The sequence below is a fragment of the Odocoileus virginianus genome, chromosome 17, assembly GCF_023699985.2.
Source record: "Odocoileus virginianus isolate 20LAN1187 ecotype Illinois chromosome 17, Ovbor_1.2, whole genome shotgun sequence".
Classification (NCBI taxonomy): domain Eukaryota; kingdom Metazoa; phylum Chordata; class Mammalia; order Artiodactyla; family Cervidae; genus Odocoileus; species Odocoileus virginianus.
The window spans coordinates 11,279,591-11,305,781 of NC_069690.1; the positions used below are offsets into that span (position 1 = coordinate 11,279,591).

Consider the following 26,191-nt stretch of genomic DNA (forward strand, 5'->3'; position numbering starts at 1 on the left):
TAAAACTGTTTTCCTGTAATAAAGGAAAAATCATATAATGGAAGACAGTGAGGCCTAAATGGTTAAGGGTAAGCTTGAAACTTCAAATTCCAACTGGATCACTTAACAACTATGTATCTTGATGCTAGTCACCTACCTCTTTAAGCTTAGTTTCCTCACCTATAAAATAGGGTAATGGTATTCACCTTGCAAAATGGTGTAAGGTGGTGATAATGTTTATAATCAACTTAGAATTTTATCTGAAGAGTATCAAAGCAATATTATACATTATTGCATATATATTATTGTACATATACATTATACATTATTGTATATATCATATACAATATTATACATTTACTTCCTCTCTTTTCTCTTTAGTATACTTCCCTCATAGGAAAAGTCCCAAACTACAGGGATCAAATATTTAGGTATGAACTGAGAATACGCTTAGATCAATTTATCTAACTCAATACCATGGCATCACCAAAAACTAAAAGGATTTTTAAACTAAAAAAGCAGTATTTCTAAAACATTCTCCTTTAAAAACACTGCTTCTCTGACCAAAAACATTAAAAAAAATTTAAAGTGAACAGAACATATGTTCTCAAGTTAGAATTCACCTAAATCACAGGCTTCGCAAAATTTCGTAAAAATCTAAATGATCCCAAGTGACAAAGGCCCCAGTGATAAGGACTAGGTGTTATGAAAAAAAATACACAAAGCAAACTGAGAAGTAATTAGAGCAGAAAACATTAGGGAAGCCTTAAATCTCATAGTTTGGCCATTTAAAATGTCGATAAGCCTGCTTCCTCTTTGCAAAACACTGGTGATGACTGTAAGCAAACATCAGTTGGCCTACTTTCGGAAAGGCGCTAGTGTTTTGGATGGACAGACTGCGAGTGTGTGTGTGTTTATAGGATTTATTTGTTTAACCACAGTTATTAAAGTTTTGCAGAAAAAAAAATTATGACAAACCCTTCTGGAAAAGTTAACCAGAATTTCTGAATTCATATGACTAAACAAATCAAACAGCTCTTCCTTGATTGTGATAAAACTTGGTTGAAAAGGATGAAACGGGTAGCCAGCACATTGAAAAAATAATGAAATTCAACTCACAGAAAGTGCAACCTATTCAAAAATTTGCAAAAAAGAAAAAAGGGAAATGAGAAAAAGTTTAACAATTCTAAAGGTGTTCTGCTCATATTTGTTTCTAGAAAATAACTTCAGCCATTCATATCATCAAACAGCAGCAACAATTAGTGTGTTTGACTGCATGGGTGGGCTGTTTACAGTATTACAAGCTTCAAAAAATACTAGGCATTTACACTCGAGTAGGGAAAAATGGGTTGGACCTTGGGGTTTTTTTAAAAACCTTTTAATATTTTAAGATGTGAACTGTGAATTCCATGCATAGCAGAACAAAAAATAATAGTAACTTTCCAGCAGTAAGTAATAATAAAATAACCTAAAAGGAATAAGCCAAGTTGTCCACCCAGTGTTTTAGATGAGAAACAGGATTTTGGCTCATAGACACTTGAGGAAACTGTATCTCCACAGTCCGTCTGCTCTCAGAGTAAAAGCCCTAGTTTATAAGAATTTGCTCTAAAACAAGAAAATTCAGACACCCAGTATATTAGACTCCTAAGGATAATAAATAAAGTTCAATCTGGATTTCTAAAAAATCTGGTTCAGGTGAGAAGCCAAACTGATCGTCTACCCCATAAGCAATAAGCAAATGGTATAAGCACAAGGCTAATATAATCCATAACAGAATTACAAGCTCTGTTAAGAGTCAAAAATGGTGCTATCCTTTTGGTCACTGATAAATGACTTTAAAAAATACATTATATTGAAATAGAGTTTTAGTTTTTCTCTGGCAAAATACTGCATAAATCCTTTTGGTGGGTACCACCTATAGATATTCCACATATTACACAAAGCACTGCAGAGAACGCAATGATTAACAAACAACTGTACCTGTGATTCCAAAGGAAGATATAACAAAGGAGGATTTTCCCCCAAAAAGCTATGAAAATCAGAGGCTGGCAAAAAAAACATTCAAGAAGCTATAATAGAAAAAGAAAAACTTCAACTTTCAAAAACAGTCATGATTTAAAATTAGATATGGTAAAGATACGCAAAGATTTTCCTTGTATGAAACTAAAGACACATAAAAACCTGATAAACATCACAAGTAACAGGATAACTTGCAAACTATATAGGATGTCCTATATAGTCCTTGAAATTCTTCAAGCTAGGCTTCAACAGTACATGAACCAAGAACTTACAGGTGTACAAGCTGAATTTAGAAAAGGCAAAGGAATCAGGAATCAAATTGTCAACATCCCCTGGATCACAGAAAAAGCAAGAGAATGCAAAAAAAAAAAAAAAAAAACTAGTTCTGTTTCACTGACTATGCTAAAGCCTTTGACTGTGTGGATCACAACAAATTATGGAAAATTCCTACAGGTCAACTTACCTGCCTCTTGAGAAACCTATATGCAGGTCAGGAAGCAACAGTTAGAACTGGACATGGAACAACAACTGGTTCAAAATTGGGAAAGGAGGAAATCAAGGCTGTATACTGTCACCCTGCTTATTTAACTTATGTGCAGAGTACATCATGAGAAATGGGAGGCTGGATGAAGCACAAGCTGGAATCAAGACTGCCAGGAAAAATATCAACAATGGTAGATATGCAGACGATACCACTCTAACAACAGGAAGTGATGAACTAAAGAGCCTCTTGATGAGGTGAAAGAGGGGAGTGGAAAAGCTGGCTTAAAACTCAACATTCAAAAAACAAAGATCACGGCATCTGGTCCCATCACTTCGTGGCAAACAGATGGAGAAACAATGGAAACAGTGAGAGATTTTATTTTCTTGGACTCTAAAACCATTGCAGACAGTGACTGCAGCCATGAAATTAAAAGATGCTTGCACCTTGGAAGAAAAGCTATGACAAAACTAGACACCATGTTAAAAAGCAGAGACATCACTTTGCCGACAAAGGTCTGCATACTCAAATCTACAGTTTTTCCAGTAGTCATGTACAGATGTGAGAGCTGGACCATAAAGAAGGCTCAGCGGCAAAGAATTGATGCTTTTGAACTGTGGTGTTGGAGAAGACTCTTGAGAGTCCCTTGGACTGAAAGGAGATCAAACCAGTCCATTCTAAAGGAAATCAGTCCTGAATATTCATTGGAAGGATTGATGCTAAAGCTGAAGCTCCAATACTTAGGCCACCTGATGCAAACAACTGACTCACTGGGAAAGACTCTGAAGCTGGGAAAGACTGAAGGCAGAAGGAGAAGGGGACGACAGAGGATGAGATGATTGGATGTCATCACCGACTCAATGGACATGAGTTTGAGCAAGTTCCGGGAGTTGGTGATGAACAAGGAAACCTGGCATGCAGCAGTCCACGGGGTCGCAAGGAGCTGGATGTGACTGAGCGACTGAACTGACTGATAATGAAGCTGAAGCTCCAATATTTTGGCCATGTGATACAAAGAGCCGACTCATTGGAAAGACCCTGATGCTGGGAAAGACTGAGGACAAGAGGAGAAGAGGGTGACAGAGGGTGAGATGGCTGGATGGCATCATCAACTCAATGGACATGAGTTTGAGCAAACTCTTGGAGATAGTGAAAAAACAGAGAAGACTGGTGTGCTGCAATTCATGGGGTGGCAAAGAGTCAGACACAATTTAGTGACTGAACAACAATACAGGACATCTACAGACCCACATACATACATAATAATATATCACTAATAATCTAGTAAAGAGTTGAAATCAGTAGTACAAACAAGCATGGTATTATTAGAATAAACAGCAAAAATATGATGACTATCCACTGTCCCTAGAACTCAAAGACAGAAAAAATTGCTAAAGAATAGGATTTTCCCCCACCACACAGGCATAATAGCCAATAAAGCACAGAAGTGGGAAAAGGGAATTCACACGTATAAATGACAGCATACTTTCTTTGAGAAGCAATTTTACAATATCTGTCAAAATTTTACATGAATACATTCTTTTACCTAGTAATTCTCCTTCTAGGAGTTATCCTAAAAATAATTCCTTCTAGGAGTTATCCTAAAAATAATTCCTTGTATACTTTTTAAATGTATACACACACACACACGTATATAACAATGTAACATGTTATAGGGCAAAGGTTTAAAATTAATATAAATGATCATACAATGGAATAACATAATTTTTGGCAATGCTGAAAGAACTTTTGAAATGGAAAGATGTTCACAATATAAACTGTTCTACATACACTCACATCCAAAAGCAAATACATATAATACATGTAAAGAACTTAAATCAGGTACTGTATATAATACAAGTTAATTTCAAGAATGTATGAATAGTTCAAGGGTGAAAAAAAAAACAGGAAATGCATACTGTAAGCTGTAAATACACACTCAGTAGCTGAGTGAAGAAATAAAAGAAGTAAAGCGGCAACCTGGGTTTATAACTAATAACATAGAATCACATGAATTTTCACTTTCTACATTTCAGCATTTCTTGATTCTTATAATGAATATTTTAAGTGGTTAGAAGTAACTGTATGGTCTTTAAATTAAGAAATTTAAAACGTATTAAGGCAAATGTGGCCTCTGATCCCACTTCTTGGAAATAATCATTAGCACAATATTCATAGCTCTCTAAAATTTTTAACTTTTACATTAAATCACATATATTGCTATATTTTATTTCACAAGTCAGGTACTGATTTACTTAAAACCACTAGAGTCATTGAGAGTAATAATAATTGACTTGAAATTAATTTCTTAAAAATGACTGACTTGAAAGAGAATAAATAATAGCTTTTATTTGACATGAAAATACCAATTGATTGGTCATAGCTTCCTGAAAGACTGCACTGATAAAAATTCTAAAGCAGCTGTAGGTTCATTAAGAAAGTAATCAATTACTCTTAGTGACCATGAAAAAACAGGGAAGCACAAACTGTGCTGATACGAGTAAATGCCCATTAAATCTAATAATGACCTTCTATGGGGTAAAAGAACATCCGAATCTTTCAGTTTTTCACTTTTGTTAGGAGACAGACTTCGCACAGTAACACCTACAGAAAGGGAACTTGCTTTTCTTCTAGATAATAACTTTCAAAAGATTAGATCATGTAGGAACATTCAAATATATATTAACACCTTGTATCAAGTACTCTGTGAGGTACTAAAGATTTGAAAACAGCCTACAAACCTACAAGTAAGAGGCAATGAGCAACCAAAATTAAAAAAACAATAAATCCTATGGGAACACATACTACTGATGCTGAATAATGTCCTAACTCAAGAGAAGTTGAATAATGTCCTAACTCAAGAGGAGTTAGGATATTCGTATTCTAGAAGAGGAAGTAGAAAATGAGAGACCTGATAAAAAAAGGCAGATCACCCTCAGAAATGGAAGCTCAATAAAACGATCACAGAGGAGTGTTGCTGCAGAGAAGAAGGTGGAGATAGGGAAGACTGGTGATGGCCGAAACTAACGCTGGGAAAACAAACTGTGAGGCAATCAGTTCACCAAAGACCGAATGATTCTGCTGTGCAACAGTTCTTACTGCTTCTTAATTCCAACCATTTGGAGATTTCTTTTTATTTTCTACATATACATTCAAATTATCTATGAATAAAGATAATTTTACAACTTTCATTCTAATATTTACATCTTTTATTTTTCTTATCTTATTGTAATGGCAAGGACTTGAGTTCAATGGTAAACAGAAGTTCAATGGTAAATCCATCCCAAATTCAATAGGAAAATATTTAATATATCATTATTGAATATAATATTAACAGTAGATTTTTTATAGACTTTTTTAGCATACTGATGTTTCTTTGTATTCCTAATTTGCTAAAAGTTTTTTAATCATAAAGGTTTTTTCTATTTCTATTGAAATGATTATTTGTGTTTCTTCTTCATTCTACTAATATGGTGAATTACACTGATTGATTCTCAAATGTTAACCAACCTTGTATACCTGGAATATCTTTACTTGGTCCTGACATATAATTCTTCCTATGTATCACTGGATTCTGTTTGATAATATTTACATGCAAATTACACCAAGAAAGAGAAAGGGAAAGAGGGAGAAAGGAGAGAGGGAGAAAAACGAAAAGAAAGACAAAGGAAGGGAGAGAGAGAGGCAGAAGCAAGGGGAAGGGAGGAGAGAGGAAGGGAGGGAGGGATGTGCTGGGTATGAGAAGGTGAAGTTAAGAAAAAAGGGTAACAGAAAAGAATTACTCAAGAAGAGTTAGCAACCCACATTCAGACAATATCCCAAAGAGAACAGGGATGAAATTATTTTTTAATTAATCATTCTGGGGGTGTTAACAGTCAAATACAAGTACCAGAGAAAACACTGAAAATTTAGGAAAAGAAATCATCAAAAAAGTAGTTCAAGGAACTTTCTCAAAACTATACTACTTGCATTTCTACACTGAAGAGGCCCAGAATAATATATGAACCAACAAACAACACTGCAAAATTTCAGAACACTGGGAATAAAGCCAACATTCTACTAGGTCCCAGAGAAATAAACAAGCCATTTACAAAGAAAAAGGTATCAAAATGACTTAAGATTCTTCAACCATAACACCAGATTAATACCTTCAAATTTCTGAAGTAACATTACTTACACATATTTCTTATCCAGCCAAATTAACAATCAAGAATTAATTAAGGAAGAATAAAGACATCTTCACAAAAACAAGATCCACCACACGTCCTTTTTCCAGAAACTATTAAAGACTTATTCCACCAAAATGCATGCAGAAGCAAAATGGGCAAAAGAGAGGAATTAGGTAGTCTATTTTCCATTACAAAATTTATCTAATCAGTTGCATGTATAGCTTTGACAGAAACAAATCTAAAAAATTAATAAAACCAACACATGCATTTTCTGTAAGTCAGACATTTAGCTTTGTGAAATTACATCTTAAATATTAAAATTAAAGTATACTAAAAAGGTATATTATAGTGGATGGAGAAATTTTTCTTTTAATTAGACAAAGTAAATTAAACAAACTCAAATCCTACTAGCAATATTAACTTCTAAAGTTTTATACTCTCCCATGAAGTATTTCTGCCCAAAGTAAAAAATTTGAGAAAAGTTGAACATTAATAATTGGCACAAAGAGGGGAATTCCCTGGTGGTCCAGTGGTTAGGACTCCATGCTTCCACTGACGGGGGCCTGGATTCTATCCCTGGTCATGGAACTAGATCTCACAAGCCACACCGTGCAACCAAAAAAATTTTTTTAATAAATAGTAAATAGTTGATATAAAGAGAAGAACTTCATAAATGAAATGAAAGGAGAAAAATCTGCCCCTGTGAATTACATACAAAAGAAACAAGGACACAGTAGACCCCTTTAGTAATAAAGTTCTTAATTCCAATCATGCAAAGAGAACACTGGCTATTCCAAAAATAATCTTCTTTGTCAAAACTTTCACCAAAACACAAATGCAACAGAAAACAGAGTGTGTGTGAAGCACAGACAGAGCTGATAACTGTATAATGCCACATACTTCAATAACAAGGAAAAATCTTCCCATGACTGCAGGATAGTATTGCCTTATTACCTCTACCTTTAACATTTCAATTAAGCAGATTTAATAATTAAATTAATCTCTAATAATGCTTAGGCAGAGTTTAAATAAACTCTGTTTAAATAAACATCATTCTCACCAATTTAGAGAAATAACTGTACAGAGTGTTAGGAAGATTTCCCAACTTCTGTTCAAACTTTAAAAATATAACAGAATTTGAATATTTTAATATTCTCTTTTATAAGTATACAAATGGTATTGAAATGATTGTTTTTAATGCACATGCAAAAAGATTACCGAGCAAACACTGGCAAATTGAAGAGAAAATACAGTATGTAGAAAGCTCAGATCATTAAAGAGTTGGGAGTTATTTAGGCTTCTAAACAACTGATATATTTTAACCATATATCTTATTTTTTTAATAAAAGTACATAATATTTACATACAATATTAAGAAGTTTTCATTAGTAAAGCAGAAATTCAAGGCCAAAAGTTCAAAGTTGTACTTCAGCCATCGCTATAAATACAGGCAAGAGACTCATCTGCAATCGAGATAATGGTGAAAACCAAGCTCTCCAAGGCAGTAAGTAAAACTGAGAAGAGCAAAGACCCTGAGAACATCAGAGACTTGGGGAACACCCACAGCAGAAAGCTAAAGGAGCAACATAACAAAAGCAGCACAGTCAGCAAGGAAGGGATCTGGGAAGAGCGCTGCCATGAAAACCAATAGAGAAGAGGGCTTCAAGAAAGAGCCAGCAAAGTCAGAGACTAAATGGAGATCAAAGGGGAGGAAGATAAATCAAAACCACAGCAGAAAGTGAATGGCCATATTGAATTGGTTAAGATTACCTATTTCCATCTCAACTGACAGAACTTAAGACTTTATCTTGGAGGGAGGAGGGGAAGGCTATGGACACTTGGAGGAAAACAGGCTTTAGTTATCATTCTTGCTGTCTGTGTCCAAGAGCGTAAAAGAGAAACCTCTTTCTGAATGATTTGTTTCTTCTTAAGAGCTACACTCACCAAACTGTGGAGCAGGCAAGATTCTAGCCGCTCGAATGGGGCCATGTCGAACAGAAAAAAGCTCCTGTGCTTCCCCACTGATCTGCAGGAGACAGAAAAAATTCAGGAAATGAAAACAAAGGTCAGAACATCATTATACAAAAACAAGATCTCCTAAATTTTTACCATGATTTTTGGTCTCAAATGTAATATATACACATACACACACACTTACGGTGACCATACACATTAAGCATATTGATATGTTAAATTATCATAAATATTTTTAGAAAATGTTAAGAGCATACACTTCACATGAATAGGAAAATAAAAGGTCTGTTTTGGAAGCCTAGAATTTTTATCTTTAATAAACTACAAGTTTGTTAAAGTCTGTTCAGTTCCTACATGACTGCTTTCCATTTTAGAGCAAAGCAGCTAGGATTTTTATTAGTATTCAGCTTTCTATGTATGAAAATAAATATTCTTAGCTTTATGAAAAGCAGAACTTAAATGCTATAGTAACTTTCACAAATGTGCTATATATGAGAAAAAGCAAAACATGTTGCAAAGAACACTAGGTGGAGGGTGAATGACCTGGGTGCCAGTTAGGTTCTGCAACCCTAGCTGTTAACCTCCTTGGGTAAATCATTTGACCTCTATAAACCTTTATTACTTATCTTCTTCTCTAAATATATTTTAGTAAATATTGTATGTATTTAGGTGTACAACATGAATATTTGATATACATATACCTGTACATATATATATATATATCACCTTCTCAGAGTCACCTTCTATATGTGATAAAAGTACCTGAAATCTAATTTTCTTTTCTTTCTTTTATGGCCATGTCGCATGACATGCAGGATCTTAGTTCCCTGACCAGGGATCAAACTCACAGCCCCCTACAGTGGAAGCACGGAGTCTTAACCACTGGACCACCAAGGAAAGTCAAGAACTCTATTTTTTCAGTATTCAATACAATGTAATTAATTACAGTCACCACGCCTAAACATTAGGTCTCCTGACTTACTCAACTTATAAAACTGAACCTTTATACTTTTTGACCAACATCTCCACATTTCCTCTACCTCCTCTGAGCCTATATTCTTTGCATTTATAAGTTGAGATGATAAAGATGCTAAACAAACTCAAAATGAATATAGTTTCAATATTCTATTCATTAAAAATGTATGCATCCTTAAATTTCATTTTTATTATACACTAAGATCAAACACTATATGAATCTCTGTTCATTTTGAGTCATTATCACATTTGTTCCTCAAATATAAAGGGTATAGTAGCTTATTAATCCAAAAGTAAAAGAGGTAGACTAATATATGTGTCAAGTGTGAAAACAACTGCTTTTCAAAATTAGTAGTTCAAAAGGACAATCTGTTGCTAACTGAAATACTGCACAGATTAAATCATAATTAGTTAAAAAAGTATTTCCAGAGTAATGTAAGTGGTAATGTCATTCCCAATATATTTTCTTAATTGTCAAGTGTTTGATGGAATATGTTATATCAGATCAAGAAAATGGCAAATACTGTAAAACTCATTCTATAAACCCAAAAACTTACAACAGATGTAAAAATGGTAAACATTCCATAATGTAAACATGCCAATGGTATTTCTTTAAAAACAGGCCTGCCAAACAAGGAGTTTAAAATATCAACACTTTATATATTACAAAAGGTTTATCAGTCTTCCCATATTAAACAATAAATCTGCAGGGCTGCCTTTTATATCAACACTTTTTTAGATCTTCAGCTTCTCTTCTACATGAATTGAAGTGCTTCACACTGTAAATAACTTTGTCTCTTATAAATGTTAAATTATGGTAATGCCCAAAGAGCCATCATAATCGTTTAGAATACAAAAATAATTAAAATGTATTTATTGACCACAGTGGCAAATCCCTCTATAGCACTTGGGAAGCAAAAGCTATGAGGAACGCTAGGCTCTTCCCACTAACTATGCAACAACAGCACCACCTACCACCAACTAAACACACAAAAGCTACAAACTCAGGATAGCAAACTAAAAGAGTTTACCTCTCTACAAATTCCTCTGTAGACATTAAATTTCTAAATGAACTATGAAGGCCATTAGATAACTACAGCTCTTAAATCTATATTTTATTCTTATAGAACAGAATTTTAAATTTAGAAAAATCCTTAAAGGGTCATTTTGTCTAATCTCCTACCCCATCAAATAATCACACATTCTCTGAAATCTAAAAATTACCATCATCTCTTTGATTTTAAGAACACTTTCATCGAATGGTATATCACTAATACAGTCCAATTACATTATAAATACATTACTGGCTATCTCCAAAGCTGCCAAGTCATTTACTTTTCGAAAATAAATTGCTTGGTGGACAATGGATAAATAGTATTCTTCAATATATATACTATTTCTACCAAGAATGAAATGAAAAATAAACTGTAAAACAATATTGCAGATATTGCACTGAAGTTATAATTCAGAGTAATGAAAACCACTTCTCACAAATAAGGTTTATTATACCTATAACAAATCACAGTATTCTAACACAAAATCCACTGCTCTGTAATATTATTTCCATATGTCACAAGTTTAGCATTTAGCTTTTGGTTCTATCAAATAGAGCTTTAAAAAAAAAGTTTAAAAAAAAGTCTAAAGTTTAAAAAAAAAAAGTCTAAACATATTTACCTGAACTGCTATACTAAATTATAATAAAGAATGTAACAAACCTGTCATGGCACATTTACAATATGATAAACATTTATCATCATTGGATTTAATACCCAAGAGCTTACTTTGATATACAAAAACATTTTGAAATCTGAACATACCACGCTTTTGAGCATAACAGCTTTTAAAACAAACCGAAATGCCTTATTCTATTCTAGGCTTTTACTCTAAATCCCTCTTTAAATGTACAGCAACAGGTTAAGAAAAAACATTAGGATTGATTACAAAATACATCCCTATATTCATTACCCCGTCCTTCTTATGTCTAAGTTAAGGTCCTAGAATCTTTCATTAAAACATCAGGGAAGGAAGCGGGGAAAGCACTATCACTATTTACTAAATAGTGATAGAAATTTTTTTTTTTTCCTTTTATTTTTATTAGTTGGAGGCTAATTACTTTACATCATTACAGTATTTTTTGTTATACATTGAAATGAATTAGCCATGGATTTACATGTATTCCCCATCCCAGTCCCCCCTCCCACCTCCCTCGTGATAGAAATTTATGAACATGTTAAAATCAAAATTGTTAGAAGCGGAATTCTAAAGTTTCCTTTATTTTTTTTTTCATTTATTTTTATTAGTTGGAGGCTAATTACTTTACAATATTGTAGTGGTTTTTGTCATACATTGACATGAATCAGCCATGGATTTAGAGTCACAAATTTAAAGTTTCCTAAAGAGTCACAAATGTCAAGCATGACACTTGGAGGAGAGAACCCTCCAAATAATATATGCAAATTCTACACTTGAATACAATTTCAGAACAGAAAAAGTGCTAATAATGTGTATACAGGTAAGATGTGCACATTTTAGGGAGGACACAGAGAAAACGGATATGGTCTTACAGCCTACACTTTGGCTGCCGGTTTTAATTACCTCTAATCATTTTATACAACATGTTCACTGGCAATATTGCTCTCAAATAAATGAGTGTCAAATTGATTTTTTTAAGCCTTTCAAAGTGATTTTTAGGTTTATTTAAAAAAAAAAAACTCGTTAAAAATAGCAAAGAATAAAATCCTCAGAGATGGGGATTTTAACTGATCCTGGGCAGAACCACCAGGGGCTCTAAGTTCACTTTTAAACCAACACTAATAATAAATACAAGGGTAGAACTACCAGCAAGGCGTTTACCAAGCAAAGTTCCAACTTGCTGGCAACTGCAGTAACTTGGGGAGAGGAGCAAATAGGGAGGAAACCTCTCCAATAGCTCCTCATGGTCTCTGCCTTTGTTCTTACTGGCATTTTAATTTCTGATGACAGACTTTTGTTGTTTGGAGCATAAACCGGACGTACCAGTTTGGAGGCACAATAAGGAGAACAAAGAATGATTTGTTCACACTGTTGGAAAAAAATCTTTTCCAACCATAGAAAATAGCTTTCGCATGGTGAAAATATGCAAATTACATACCAAACCAAAAAGCGGTGGAGGGGAGGACAAGTTTAGAATCTCACAACTCAATCGAAGGCAAAAGGAAATTATAACAGCCGAGACAATCATACACACACACAAAAGGCTGTAAAGTAGTGGGGGAACTTTGTAAGTGCTTTCAGAGAATCCTAAAAGCACATGAAGGTCATCTAGCCCTCAGAACCAAACATGCCTCTGAAATTCTGATGACTTTTCAAAGACATCTGACTACAAAATAGAAAAGTCAATCAAACACAAGAAAAGTAATAATAATAATAACACTCTACAATGACACAGAATCAGGTCAGGAGTACATATTTACACCCCCAGCTTCCCTCTGAGACACTGCAAATGGAGAACTACGGTGTGCCACTGATTCTTCTTAGCAAACTTTACTCAAAGATAACAGACACAGAAGTAATACAGAAATCTTAGGTGTATGTACAGCTTAATGAATTTGCAATGTAAATACACATCTGTTACCAGCACAGACATCAAGAAACAGAACATTATGGACACTCAGAAGGTCCCTCCACACCGATTCCCAGTCACGTACCCAAGGCAACAACAACCATAACTCTCGTGGTCCGGGCACGGGCTGAAAAGAACTTCCAGATACGAGACAGAATGAGAGGGAAATGAAGTTTATTAGAGTAGGAGACACTGTTAGAACAGCAGGCCAGCTCGAGGGAGAACCGACCCTAAACAGGGGTCCTTGGTCCACTTTTATACCCAAGGGACAAGGAGTAGGATAGGGGTCTTACAGGTCATTTGCTGACTGGATGAGGCACATAAACTGGGTGGAGGAAGAGTAAGGCAAATACGTTCTCCCTACCCATTATGGCAGAAAGTGAAAAAGAACTAAAGAGCCTCTTGATGAAAGTGAAAGAAGACAGTGAAAAAGTTGGCTTTAAACTCAACATTCAGAAAACTAAAATCATGGCATCCGGTCCCATCACTTCATGGAAATAGATGGGGAAACATGACAGACTTCATTTTGTTGGGCTTCAAAATCACTGCAGATGGTGACTGCAGCCATGAAATTAACAGACGCTTGCTCCTGGGAAGAAAAATTATGACCAATCTAGAGAACTTATTAAAAAGCAGAGACACTCCTTTGCCAACAAAGGTCTATAGTCAAGGCTATGGTTTCTCCAGTAGTCATGTATGGATGTGAGAGTTGGACTATAAAGAAAGCTGAGCGCCAAAGAATTAATGCTTCTGAACTGTGGTGTTGGAGAAGACTCTTGAGAGTCTTCTTGAGAGTCCCTTGGACAGCAAGATCAAACCAGTCCATCCTAAAGGAAATCAGTCCTGAATATCACTGGAAGGACTAATGCTGAAGCTGAAATTCCAATCCTTTGGCCACCTGATGCAAAGAACTGACTCATCTGAAAAAAGACCCTGATGCTGGGAAAGACTGAAGGCAGGAAGAGAAGGGGACAACAGAGGATGAGATGGCTGGATGGCATCACCGACTCAATGGACATGGGTTTGAGTAAACTCTGGAAGTTGGCGATGGACAGGGAGGCCTGGCGTGCTGCAGTCCACAGGGTCACAAAGAGTCAGACACAACTGAGCGACTGAACTGAACTGATGGTATAGGAGGAGAGATAGGTTATACTGCTCAGGAAGACCTGAAATCTGTTAGTAGTTACAACATGTGGGAGAGAAAGACAATAAGGGTCTGGTTTTTCCATTTCTGCATTCTAAGACCCTCCTTGGTTTTATCTGCTCTTTTCATCTTTGGGTCACTACAATAACCACTATCTTGATTTTTCTAACATGTAAGTTTTCCTTGTTCAAGTTTATTTAAATGGAAACACACAGTATGGCTTCTTTTACCATCACATGCCTGTGAAATTCATTTGTATTGTTGCATATGATTATTTTTGTTGCTACATAGATTTCCATTGCATAAAAATACTACAGTTTATCCATTCTACCACTGGCTGATGGACGCCTAAGTTGTTTCTAGTTTAGGCTCATAAAATATCAGGAAAAACTGCACAAACTTTCAAAGGGTAAAAAGATTACTGAGTGTTCTTTCAGTGGATTATCAAGAATCGTACAGTAGATCCTTTGGGGTTATTTGATTCTGTAAGAACCTGCACCTTTGTCTTGACCAGGCTATCTTACAATACTTTAAGTTGTAGAAAACTGATAGTAAGGCAACTGACACTTGCCCACAGAAATGCAAATGAACTTTGTCTAGCAGAGATGCAATTGAATTCCACTCATAAAGAAGATCCCAAGCAGTACACTTTTGTCCCAACAGGATATGAGGTGGGTTCACATTTCTTAACAGGTTCATTTCAGCATTCCTAACTGCTTATACCATTCTTCAGATTCTCCTTTGAACCAGCGATAACTTGCCTAACACCTCATTAACAAGTTAAATAAAATCTATGACACATGTCCATTTTACAGTTGTATGAGTGTCATGTTTTTACCATTTTTAAAATGATAACATCATAAGGAATACTGCTATGAATATTCTTGTATATGGCATTTAGGGAACATGTTTATTTGAGTACATACTACTGAAACTGCTTTTGTACTAGGAATATGGGCACATTTTGGAGATTTTTAATCAAACAGTAACTGAACAACTTACCAGTGTAAGACAGTTCTCTACCTGTGCCACATCCAACACTCGATATCACTCTGGTGGATGTTCAGTGGGATTCTCACTGTGGTTTTAACTTGCATTTTCTTCAAAGAAGGTGCTTGAACACTTTTTCACGTGCTTATCAGAATTCAGTTATACTATTTCATGGATGGCCTGATAGTCTCTGGCCCAATACAGTTGCTTGATTCTTAAAATTATGGATTTAGCTCTGTTATGCAGCAGTGAGTGAAAGGCATAAATCAGTCTTCTCTGGCAAAGCAATGCTGCCTCAATCCAAATAAATAAACAACCTTTAGTATAATGGTCCTCTATCAGGGCACATGAAATAAGAGTTCTGTCCTGAAGGACCCTTGATTCCCAGCATTATGTATGCTAATCAGCACAAAATATGAATGAGATTCTTTTCATAGCAGCTCTGGAAAAACTACAGCTTTTGGTCCATGACTGAATTCATACTTTAATTCCAAATCCAGTAATAAGCAAGCTCTCCTCCCCATATAAGGTAAAATGACTGGGTTATAACAAAGTGATAGCCCTTGAAATGGAAAAATGATGATTTGTAAAAATTCACACAAACACTCAAAGCAAATGCAGTCCCTATTAAAGATAGGAAACATAAAAAATTACTGTATCTTCCCCCCTATAACTCAAGCAATTCAAAGACAAAAGATAATGATTAGTAGTCTTTTTCTTTGGTAAACAATTTAGCAAGTTTCAATCTCTAAAAAACTTAAATAGAGGCATTAATTTACCTATTTTTCAAAATGGCTATACCAATTTTAGACTGGAAATATAAATTAAAAGGCCAAGGCATCAGACATAAAAGACATGAGAAATAGAATTCCTCATGTTTATCTCAAGCACATCCTGAATTCCAGTCAAAAATATCTTTCACATCTGAATTCTCCGAACATTGCCTCTGGTTCCAGCTAGAAAATCTAAAAGAGTTAAAAGCATCCTGGAGAAGGGAATGGCAACCCACTCCAGTATTCTTGGCTGGAGAATTCTATGGACAGAGGAGCCTGGTGGACTACAGTCCATGGGGTCAACAAAGGGTCAGACATAACTGAGCAACTAACACTTGCACTTTCAAAAGCCCCCAACAGGTAGGACCCCAGAAGTTGTATTCTTATTCCGAAATCATGGCCTATGGCAACAATGCCAAGTGAGTCCAGTACTAGAGACCATCAGTTACAAAGACCACATCAACAACATCAAGGATTCCAACAGTTCATTACAGTAGAAAATAAGCTGGATTTGTGTTTATAAACTATTTAAGTGGGCTAAATCTGAGTTTGGCTTTAAAATAAGTGTAATAACATATCTATGTAACAAAGCAATGGTACTAAATTTCATAGTTATTAATAAGATGTTTTATTTATCAATAAAATAATGAAACTGAGACTCCAATACTTTAGCCACCTGATGCAAAGAACTGACTCATTTGAAAAGACCCTGATGTTGGGAAAGATTAAAGGCGAGAAGAGAAGCGGATGACAGAGGATGAGATGGCTGGATGCCATCACCGACTCAATGGACATGAGTCTGAGTAAACTCCAGGAGTTGGTGATGGACAGGGAGGCCTGGCATGCTGCAATTCATGGGGTCGCAGAGTTGGACACGACTTAGCGACTGAACTAACTGAAATAAATTATGCAAAACACATAGTTGGCACACAAAAGAGAGTTAAATCAAGAAGATGCTTTTCAGAACTTCCCTGGTGGTCCAGTGGTTAATAATCCACGTTCCAGTGGAGGGGAGGCAGGGGCTTGATCCCTGGTCAAGGAACTAAGATTCCACATGCCAAGGGGCAAGTGAACCCTCATGTGACAACTTGACAGCCCACAAGCCACAACTACAGAGCCCACACACTTACCCGCACACCCCAACTAAGACCCACCCACCCAAAAATAAATATTTTAAAAAAAGATACTGGTTGAATGAATGAACTGATAAATAACTGACTAGGTCTATATTGGCCTCATCGTTCACTCTTAATGGTACTTAGCATAATTTGCCTTTGCCCCCTTGTTTTCAAAACATGTTAATATTTAATATCTGGAAATTTGCTATACTATATCATGAAACACATTTGGGTACAACTCATTCTTGAACCCACTTGTATAACACTTCCTAAGCTTTCCAGCTCTCAAGAGAAGGACCAACGCCTAAGAGACGAGCAGCACGTCCCTCCTCTGGGCAGCACGTTCCATCACACCGGTCTTCACACTCCTGCTCAAGATCAAGGGCCACTCCACCTGGCAAACATCCCACACTCATTCCAACCGTTCTGTGTTCATGTAAAGTTTGTACCTGCAACAGGTTTTCTTACCAAGAATGATGCAAAAACAGCCCACTTAAACAAATGTAGACATCAATCTTTTCTAATTGTCTCACATGTAGCAGCCATATAGACACAACTGAAATGAAGTCCTTAATAAGTAAATATTGCTTCATCAGTCTTAGAGCTAAAAGTAATACCAAACAGAATTTTTTCACCAAGGAGAAAAATGTAAACTATGGACTTAAGTTAATAAAGTGTCAATATTGGTTCACTAATTTTACAAAAAGTACCTGGGGAATTCCCTGGTGGTTAGGTGATTAGGACTCCACACTTTCACTGCTATGGGTCCAGGTCTGGTCTGGGAACTAAGATCTTGTAAGCCAGGCGTTGCCATTACTAATACAAGATGTTAACAGGGGAAAACAAGGCAGGGAGGCAGTTATGTCTGAGGGATACATGGGAATTCTCTGTACTTTCTCCTCAACTTTTATGTAAACCTAAAACTGCTTTGAAAATAGTCTATTAATGTTTATCTCAATATATATGGAAAATGTGGAGATTCCACAAATAAATTTTAAACTTCTCTGATACCCTCCCAGCCCCTCACGCAAAAAAAAACGGGGAGGGATAAAAGGTAAAAATATAGAGAGAAAGGTCTTCAGCATGGCCCCTTAGCCAGCTAATGGGCACTAGGTCTCCAGTTGCCATTAACAATCCTCTTGGTCTTGCAAAGTCTAAAGGTACAAATATACAGAGAGAAAGGAGGAATGAAGAGGCGATAAGGTCTTACACTAAAGAATTCAGTTCCTCAGGCAACAAAAGGCCCTTACTTGGTCTATTTAAATAAACAAGTATATAAGTTATCACTCTTCTAGTTCTCTCACATACATACAGCACAACTGAACTTATGAAGTTCTTTAAAATGAAGATTGGTTCATGACAGTTTTTGCATTGTTGTGTGTTTTCTGTCTCTCTCTCTTTTTTTTTTTGGTCAAGCCATGCCCCTTGAGGGATCAGGGATCAAACTCATGCCCCCTGCAACAGACGCACACAGCCCTACCCATTGGACAGCCAGGGAATTCCCAATAGCCTTTTTAACTTAGAGAGTTAACAACAATAAATTTTTTTTAATTGACAAGGAAAGGTAAATACACACACACACACACACACAATTTCTTTAGTTAGAGAAAAAGGGTAAAAGTAAAAACATACAACAAGAGACAGGGGTAGGAGATGGAAGTGTCACCTTACACTAACATATTGGGTCCTAAGCAACAGAAGGACAGCAACTAGCTACATGAGTGCCAATCACAAGTACAAAGCAAGCTCTCTCCACTCTGATGGTACGTTTTCATTTTAGACATAAGGAAACAAAGGAAAACTTGTCCAGATCAAAGGGGCATCAGAAGCTCCTGTTAACACTGTATTCAAAAACAGGTTTTAAACTCGAGTTGTTTTTTTTTCTTCCCTCGAACAAGATACTGCCAGGCGGTCATTTTACGTGCTACAACTCCTCTCCAACAGTTTAAAAAACTTAAGATAGCACATTTTGAGCAAAGTATTCCTAATGGTAAAAAAAAGTAATTCTTTTGAAAGCTCCTAAAAGTAGGAGGAAATAGGGGACAAGTTTTTTGTTTTATTTTTTGCCTAGCTAACCACAAATGATTCAGTTAATGTCAGAGTGTCAGTATCTTTGTAACCTACTCTGCATGCCATCAAGAAAAAAATGCAAACCACAAAAACCACCTAAAACGCATATTTGTGAGGACTAACAACTTATAGAACAGATATTCGCTAACCACATAAAGCAGGCAGCAACCAAGTCTGTATTTTGGTCTTAACACTAAATTCAAAATACAAAACTTGAGGCAAGAAGGAAGTGAGTTTCAAGAACAATATGAAAACCGCAGAACATAAATAATGAATGGAACTTGTAATCATATTTTCATACTTCCAAATTTTTTTTACACACACAGAGAGGAGTATCTTAAGGAAACTTTAACCTTTCCCCTTTATCCTGATTTTTGAAAGGAAGATCAAAGAAAAGCAGTTTAAACTCACACGTTCCTCCAGTTATGCAATGCAGATTTAGACATTACACTTCAAAACCCCAGCCATTACTTCAGCACCACCAGTCCAAATACCATCGCGGAGCTTTGAAGCAGCCCTAATGGTATCTTCCATTTGCAAGTAACACTTCTGTAGTCAAAAGATCTTACCCCGGGTGGATGTTAATGTAAAACCACTCAGACTACACAGACACACACGCCTGGAGGCAGACTGGAAGGTGTTCAGAAGTCAATGTAACACCATTACAGAGCGTGTCAGCCTAGGAGCTGTCATAAACACTTCATAATCACTCAGACACACAAACTGGATTCCCCTTAACTCGTTATTTTATTTCATGCTGAGTACATGTCCAATTGAAAGGAAAGAGAGAAAACAGTGCTACAGATAAGCCAATTTTGGCTTATAGCCTTTTTCCACTTTTAAAAGACTGAGCTTGTCATATTTTATTGGCATTGTAAACCTACCCTGATATAATCTGTGGATTGAAGATAGTTTTGCAGCAGATATCTAACCAAAGAGAAATTGATTATATCAAAGAGAAGGCTAAGGTTTTTCTTCTGTAAAATAGGTATCATACAAACTTGTAAGATTGATAGGATGCTAAAAAATGACTTATAGTGCAAAAGGGTACAGGAAATGGAGCCACTAGAATTCTTAGATATTGCAGATGTTACGTGTATAATGGTACAGGCTCTTTGGAAAACTCTAGGAAATTTCTAATAAAGTTAAATACATGCCTAACCTATAATCCAGCAATTCTACTCCTAGGTAGATACTCAAAAAACAGAGTATTATTCACAGATCTACAATGATGTTCACAGGAGCTTTATTCACTATAGCCAAAAGCCAGAAACACAAATGCCCATCAAAAGAAGAATAGTTGAATAAACTGCAGTATATTCAATCCATAGAATGAAACACAGTCATGAAAAAAATAAAAAATACAAACTACTACAAAATGTAACAACACAGATGAATTTTTAAAAAGACACAGTGCAAAAGACAGACACAAAGTATAATAGGACATGCTGTGTGCCTCTACTTATACAAAGTTCAATGAGGCAAAGCTAATCTACAGTCAGAATAGTGATTACCTTGGGGTTAATACTGTCCGGGGAACTTTCTGAGTAAGAAAAATGTTCTACATTTTGTTCTCAATGGTAGTTTCATTTATTTGCATGTGTACACACATACATACACACTTACATAAACATACATAAAACACACATAGTCTTCAAACTATAGACTTGATATTTGTACATTTTGTGGTAATTTTTAAAGGTATATGTCTTAATTTTTAAAGGTATATGTCATAGAGAAACCGTGGTACCTCCAGACAGTGGAATATCATCAAGCACTAGAAACAAATGTGCTATCAAGCCATGAAAAGATGTGAGGGAAACGTAAATGCATATTACTAAGTGAAAGAAGCTGATCTGAAATGGCTACATACTGTATGATTTCAAGTATATGACATTCTGGAAAAGGCAAAACTACATGAACAGTAAAAAGACCAGTGGTTGCCAGAGGAGGGAGCACACGAGATTTTTAGGTCAGGGCACAGGCAGAGCACAGAGGGCATTTAGGGCAGTGAGACTATCCTGTGTGATACCGTAATGGTGGGGACATGTCATTATACATCTGTCAAAACCCACAGCATGTGCAACACTGAAAGCAAACCTAATGTAAACCATGGACTCTGAACGATAATGTGGGGTCAGCATAGGTTCATCAATTCAAACATGGCACCAGTCTGATGTGCAATGCTGATTAATAGGGAGGCTATGTGTTTGTGGGGGCAAGAGGATGTGGGAACTCTGTACGTTCAGCTCACTTTTGCTATGAACCTGAAACTGCTCTGAAAAATACTTTTTTTTTTTCCTTAAGGTATCTATCAAAGAAGCTGAGCTGGTTAAACACGAACTTCAATTTTTTTCCCTGTAAACTGGGGATAACAGTAACTAGTTAAATTGATAGGGTAATAAGACAGTAAAGGGCAATGTGCCTAAAATAATATGTGTGGTACATTCTGATTTAATAGTTGTTACTATTTATATTATGAAATTTCACTATGCAGCACAAGCGTCAAATTTCCCCAAAGCACCCCAACACTGCTCAGGGCTCTAATGCACTCTGTTCAAACCCCCATCGTGACATGAATCTCACAGACTCAGTACTGCTGACATTTTGGACTCAACAATTTTTGTTGTGGGAGGTTGTCCAGTACACGGTAGGATGTTTAACAGCATTTCTGGCTTTTACTCACTAGATGCCAGTAGCAACTCCTAATGATGACAATAAAAAATGTCTGCAAACAAGACAAATGCTTCCTTGGGGGCAAAATCACTCCCATTTGGGAAGCACTGACACAGACTGCAATTATGTGGTGACATCGCGCACAAGTAAAACACGATCTCCTCGAGGCAGGGCTCAGCCCTTAGCTACATTTATACATCCTAATATGTGGCATAGACCTGAAGTTCCAGTGTGGCTGAAGGGAAAAATGAGAGTTCTGCTAATTAATTTTTTTAAAAAGAGATTTTAGGAAAAGGGGATAGATTGGGAATGGAAATGGAATGAAAGGAAACAGCAAAAAGATTACAAAATTGGCTTTGATTCTTTCTGATACTGACTCTCTAGCACAGTCAGAATATCCAGCAAAAGGCTGAAATCTTGAAACACGTTTATTAACATATATACTCATATATCCATGTGCATATATGTATGTGCACATACGTACATAAATATATATGTGAACACACACATACATATCCTACCGAACAGTGTACCTGGCACCAGAGACACAGCCCATGAGAACCTGATCACAGTTCTGCGGCTGCTGCTGCTAAGTCGCCTCAGGCGTGTCCGACTCTGCGACCCCACAGACGGCAGCCCTCCAGGCTCCCCCGTCCCTTCTAGGGACACTTGAATTTCCCCAACTGCTAATGTAAAACCAAGATTTCCAGAAAATACCGAAACACACAGGAAAACTGAATTAAAAATTATAAAATCAGAAACTCTTCACTTCATTCCTTCGGACCTATGTTCAAAATTCAAACATTAAACTGATTATGGACAAAATTTAGAAGATAGAAATACTAGTCCACTTCCTTTTCAAAGCCCCCAGAGGGGAATTCTCTGGTGATCTGGTGGTTGAGACAACACGCTTCCACTGCGTGGGGTGCGGGTTTGGTCCCTGTCAGGGAACCAGATCCCACATGCCGCCTCGTACAGCCAATAAGAAAGTCCCCAGAAACCTATTATTTTCTATTATCTCACCCTTCCCATCCAAAAAAAAATGAGAACACAGTTGATTACTACCAATTAATCTGAATGAATATTAAGGGAAAGAACAGGCATATAATGGATAGCACTTTAATAATTTTAATATTTAAAAATACAGATATTTCAGTTCCATTTTAAAGCAATTCTCACTAAAGTGCGTGTGTGTGTACACGTATACATGTACAATCAATCTTTTGTATTCTTAACTACACTCAACAACTTTTCCCATCAAATTATATGTATCTAAGCCAGTAGTTTTGACCAAAACTTTCTCTGAAGTTGTGGTTCTCAACCAGAGGACATTTGACAATGACTGGAGACATTTTTAATGTCATAATTAAGGGAGCTGGTTTGGGCATTTAGTAGACAGAGGCCACAGATGTGACTATGTATGCTACAATGTACAGAACAATCTCCCATAAGAAAGAGTCACCTGCTCCAAAATGCCAAAAATGGCAAGAATGAGTCACAAATATATATAACTTGTATTTGCATACTTTTATGTGTTATCATTTTAATTAATTTCTCATTTTAAAAAGCATCAGCCTTTTAAAACAATCATTTACTAATTCTGTTACCACTTCCGATAGTTCACATCAAGATGACCAGTACTTTTTAAATCGGCAACATATACATAAAGAAAGAAGACAGGGCTTCCCTGGTGGCTCAGTGGTAAAGAATCCATCTGCCAATGCAGGAGACACAGGTTCAACCCCTGATCCTGAGCCTGCGCTCTAGAGCCCCAGAGCCGCAACTTCTGAGCCCATGCACCGCAACTAGAGAGCAGCCTCGGTTGCTGCAACTAGAGAAAAGTCCGCATAGCAACGAAGACCCAGAATGATCATAAATAAATAAATACAATAATAAATCTACTTAAATGAATTTTAAAAAAGGAAAGGGAGAAGATTAAAAGCAAAGGCATAAGAGAAAACCGTGAGATCAATGCACTCTGTCTAGCCGCAAATAATCCCCAGGCCAAGGTGAAGAATATTCAAATATGGCAAACTGAAAAAAAAAAAAAATGGGACTTAGTCTCAAGATTAGTCATTGTGTCTGTAGATGAAAATCTGATTGAGTTCACATACTATGAATCCATCAACATAAAGTTCAAAACAGGCAAAATGACCATAATTCATGGTGTTAAAGATCAACATAGTAGGTCAATTATATCTAAATAAAACTGGAAAAGACAAACAACAAAAAAATTTAAATCATTGTAAATGTTTATTTCCTGGTTTTGATATGGTACTATAATTTATATGTCACCTCTGGGAGAAATTGAGGGAAATGCACCCAGGACTCTAATATTCTGCAATTTCCCATGAGTCTATAATTTTTTCAAAATTGGAAGGTTCTTAAAATCAATTTGAAAATAGACTAAAAAAAACCAAAAACAAAAACACAGACATGGTCAAAATTACATACTCATATTTGGTGGGCAAAGAATGGTCCTTTCAGGAGTGCTGAGTTCATGCGTGCTCAGCCATGTCCAACTCTTTGTGACCTCACTGACTGTAGCCCACCAGGCTCCTCTGTCCATGGGATTTTCCAAGCAAGAATACTGCAGTGGGTTGCCCTTTCCTCCTCCAGGGGATCTTCCCGACCCAGGAACTGAACCCATGTCTCCTGAGTCTCCTGCATTGGCAGGTGAATTCTTTACCACTGAGTCACCTGGGAAGTCAGTCCTTTCAGGAAATGGTGCTAAATAAATAACATTTTTTATTTTTTTCAATTCAAAACAGCCTTGTTCCCTGTGTCAAACCATATACCAAAAATTTCAAAAGGATTATAATCTAAAGATAATAGCAATCTTCTAGCAGAAAACATAACAATATTTTCACAGCCTAAGAATAAACAAGGATACAAAAAGCATTAAGAATACAGTAAACCACTTAAAATTTGATCTGGATTTCCTTCATCAAAAGACAACATTAAGAAAGTGAAAATATAAGAAAACCTATAAGGAAGACTAATAGGATAAATGATGACATCAGAAAAGGGACCGGATTATTATTTATATCAAATTTAAAGGTGCTGGTTTTGATAACAGTGCTATGGTTATAAAAGATAATGTGCTTGTTCCCAGAAAATATATACAGAATTATTTACGGAAGGGGGGCATAAATTCTCCTACTGATAACTGGTTCAGAAAAAAATCTGCACACACAGAAAAAATTGAGGAATGATAAAGAAAAAGTAAAATATCCTTCACTGGTAAATCTAAGTAATGAGTAACAGGAGTCCCTTATACTAGTACAAAATTTTCTGAAAGTTGAATTATTGCAAAATAAAAGCATCTTTAAAACCACAATAAGATACCAACCCATATACACAGGAATGGTTAAAATTAGAAAGACTGACAATACCAAGAGCGAACGAAAATGTGCAGCCTGTGAAACTTTCATAAACTGCCGGTGGGAGTGCCTACTGGTAAAACCACGTCGGAAAACTGATTGGCAATATCTACTGATGTTAAGCATACACTTTCACTTCGACACAGCAAATCCACTCCTAGGTCTATATTCCAGAGAAATGGATGCAGCATATATCCACCAAAGAACACACACAAGAACACCAGAGTAGCTTTATCCATAATATTCAAAAAGTGGAACCAAAAAAATGTTAATCAGTTGTATAATGGAAGGGCTTCCCTAGTGGCTGAGATGGTGAAGAATCTGCCTGCAATGCAGGAGACTCAGGTTCGATCTTTGGGTCAGGAAGATCCCCTGGAGAAGGGAATAGCCACCCAATCCAGTAATCTTGTCTGAAGAATTCCATGGACAGAAGTGCCTTTCCATGGGGTTGCAAAGAGTTGGACACTAAAAATAGTATACAGCAAAATTAAGAACAAATCACTGCTACATTTAATAACATGAAAGAATCTCATAGTCACACTGTTGAGAGAAAGAAGCCAGACACAAAAGAATAGACTGGATTATCTCTGACCACCCCCCACACACACGCCCTGTTTTTTTTAAGTTCAAGAATAGAAAACACTAATCTCTGGTGATAGAAGTCAGAATAGCGGTTACTGGGAGGTACAAGGAGGGCAGTATTGACAGGCAGGTGGCATGAAGGACTCCCGAGTCGCTGGAAATGGCCTGTGTCTTAATCTGAGCAGTGCCCAGAGAGTTATACACACACATCAAAAATTCAATCTGCTCACTGACGATGTGTGCACTTCATGGTATTT

The 26,191-nt window shown here is 36.3% G+C and overlaps 1 protein-coding gene across 10 annotated transcripts in view; it reads right to left on the bottom strand.

The window, feature by feature from the left end:
* BCAS3 (BCAS3 microtubule associated cell migration factor) overlaps nucleotides 1-26,191 on the bottom strand; it is a 581,826-nt gene that overhangs the window by 516,965 nt on the left and 38,670 nt on the right. For all 10 annotated transcript variants that reach the window (XM_070478583.1, XM_070478586.1, XM_070478587.1 and 7 more), the window contains exon 6: nucleotides 8,593-8,674. In XM_070478583.1, the coding sequence (XP_070334684.1) occupies nucleotides 8,593-8,674 (82 nt within the window). The remainder of the gene's footprint in view (nucleotides 1-8,592; nucleotides 8,675-26,191) is intronic.